This window comes from Vollenhovia emeryi, unplaced genomic scaffold, assembly GCF_000949405.1.
Source record: "Vollenhovia emeryi isolate VEMERY1.0 unplaced genomic scaffold, V.emery_V1.0 DF939135.1, whole genome shotgun sequence".
In the NCBI taxonomy this organism is placed as follows: domain Eukaryota; kingdom Metazoa; phylum Arthropoda; class Insecta; order Hymenoptera; family Formicidae; genus Vollenhovia; species Vollenhovia emeryi.
In genome coordinates this window covers 399,067-401,038 of record NW_011967231.1, presented here as the reverse complement: position 1 = coordinate 401,038, position 1,972 = coordinate 399,067, and the positions used below count along the sequence as shown (strand labels likewise).

Genomic DNA, 1,972 nt, shown 5'->3' with positions numbered 1-1,972 from the left:
ACCATGGATCTCAGGCTGGATTCACATGGAGCGTCTCGTGAGATACGAGATTTATGATTCATGACGCCGAGAGAAATACACACCTCGAGACCTGCGGTTTTTCTCGGAGGTTCACGTTGCGCAATTAAATAATGAGAAAATAAACAGAGATGAAAAAGCCACCCTTAGAGACTCTTTAATGTACCGGGCTAGAGGTGACACGGAAACGAGGCTAATTAAGTTTGGCAACGAAAGGTACGTTACATTATCGGGCAAGGGCATGCGTTATCTTCCTAACCTAGCAACGCTTTTACGAATGATAATAATCGCGCTTCGTGCTCTCGTAGTGTCTCTTTAATTCGAGCGCAACGTATATCGAAACTTTGCGTTTTATGAACGTTAAAATTCTACATGGCGTCCACCTTTCGGCGCCCTTTTCTGTTATTGTGCCAGTAATATCGTTGGTGTTACGCACGAACGCTTGTTTTGTACGCGATTTCTACCTTGCTTCTCGTTTAAGGTAATTTCGAGTCTTATATATAAACGTTACATCAGCTGTGTTACAAACAAATTTAACAACTACGGCGATAATATCTTAATCTCGTTGTGAATAAAAGTTTTTAGTGCAGCTTAATATGATTACATTACGAGGGAAGCTCAAGAAGGACAATGACATAGCGAACTCAAAGAACTACAACAGGCGAGTCTCGATACGAGATAAATTACTGGTCAAAGAGGTCAGTTTGATATAATATTTCTTATCCGTGTGTCGCGGCGATGTCGCACGACTTCTAATTGCGCTCGTGCTGGATCGGATGTTTTCTTACAGGTACAGGAGATGCAACAGACCTTGCCGATAACTTGTCAAGTCACATTCGAGGATCCGCATCGTCTTCACGAATTTAGCCTGCTAATTGTACCGGATGAGGGATACTGGATTGGCGGCCGTTTCTTCTTTCAAATCTGTATAAGTGAAGATTACAACATGGCGGTAATTTTCAAGTTTATATAAGGCCCGGTCTACAATGAGTTGTTAGTCAGAAGTCGGAACTGTATGTCGGTCCTTTTTCTTCCACCCAGAAAGGAAAAGGATCAACATATAGTTGCGACTTCTGACTAACGACTCATTGTAGACCGGGCCTAAGCGATGCGGTGCAACGTTGCGGTAATTTTATACAGGGCGCGTTCCGTATTTAACGTTTAGTGAGTAACAAGAATAAATAATCTGTACGCGCGTCATGCATGGCGTGGAAAGCATCCATGAGCTCACATTCCGAGTTCTCTTTTATTGATAAATTTTATAGGCGGACAGCAGCCTTCTTGGGTTGAACTCGAGAACTCACAGAGAACTCTCGTCGCGCATTTTGCGAGTGCTTTGCGAGTTCCCTGCGTATGAGAAATCTCGGGGAAATCGCGGAACTCGCAGAGAACTCTCGCTGTGAATTTTGCGAGTTCCCTGTGCATGAGAACTCTCGGGGAACTCGCAGAAAATCTATATACATCAATGTCGGAAGTGAGGACCCTAAACTACACAATTGCCCGAAAATAATCGTAAGAATTTAAAGTTAAACAAACAATCGTGTACCTACGTGACGAATGGTTCGTCGCTAAAATTTACTTTGAGCCCTTCAAAGCAGGTTACTATCTGTCCTCTCCTTACGCCGTGTCGCAGTGAACTAATGGTTCGCGGTGGCTACGGTGGTGCGTCCCTACATTCTCATGGCGTATTGCTGAGTGTGCGCTTGTGCGCGATAGTTTTTCTGTTATAACTCTTGTGACAACCTACCCGTGTGACCATCATACCCGGTCTCCTCTATCGTGTGCCGTTGGCTTTAATTGTGATGCTTCTAGCATCACTATTAAGATGTAAGGGAAAGAAAGGGATGAAAGGAAAAGCAAAGAGAAAGAGTGAGTGAGTGAGTGAGTGAGTGAGAGAGAGAGAGAGAGAGAGAGAGAGAGAGAGAGAGAGAGAGAGAGAGAGAGAGAGAGAGAG

The 1,972-nt window shown here is 44.0% G+C and overlaps 1 protein-coding gene across 3 annotated transcripts in view; it reads left to right on the top strand.

The window, feature by feature from the left end:
• Window positions 1–38: 38 nt before the first annotated feature.
• LOC105567697 (NEDD8-conjugating enzyme UBE2F-like) overlaps window positions 39–1,972 on the top strand; it is a 3,602-nt gene continuing 1,668 nt past the window's right edge. Inside the window, exons 1-4 of one of the 3 annotated variants that reach the window (XM_012022768.1) lie at window positions 39–234; window positions 327–499; window positions 597–716; window positions 809–970. In XM_012022768.1, coding sequence (XP_011878158.1) covers window positions 615–716; window positions 809–970 — 264 coding nt within the window. In that variant the 5' untranslated portion in view covers window positions 39–234; window positions 327–499; window positions 597–614. The remainder of the gene's footprint in view (window positions 235–326; window positions 500–596; window positions 717–808; window positions 971–1,972) is intronic. The other 2 variants (XM_012022769.1, XM_012022766.1) reach the window with 2 other exon arrangements.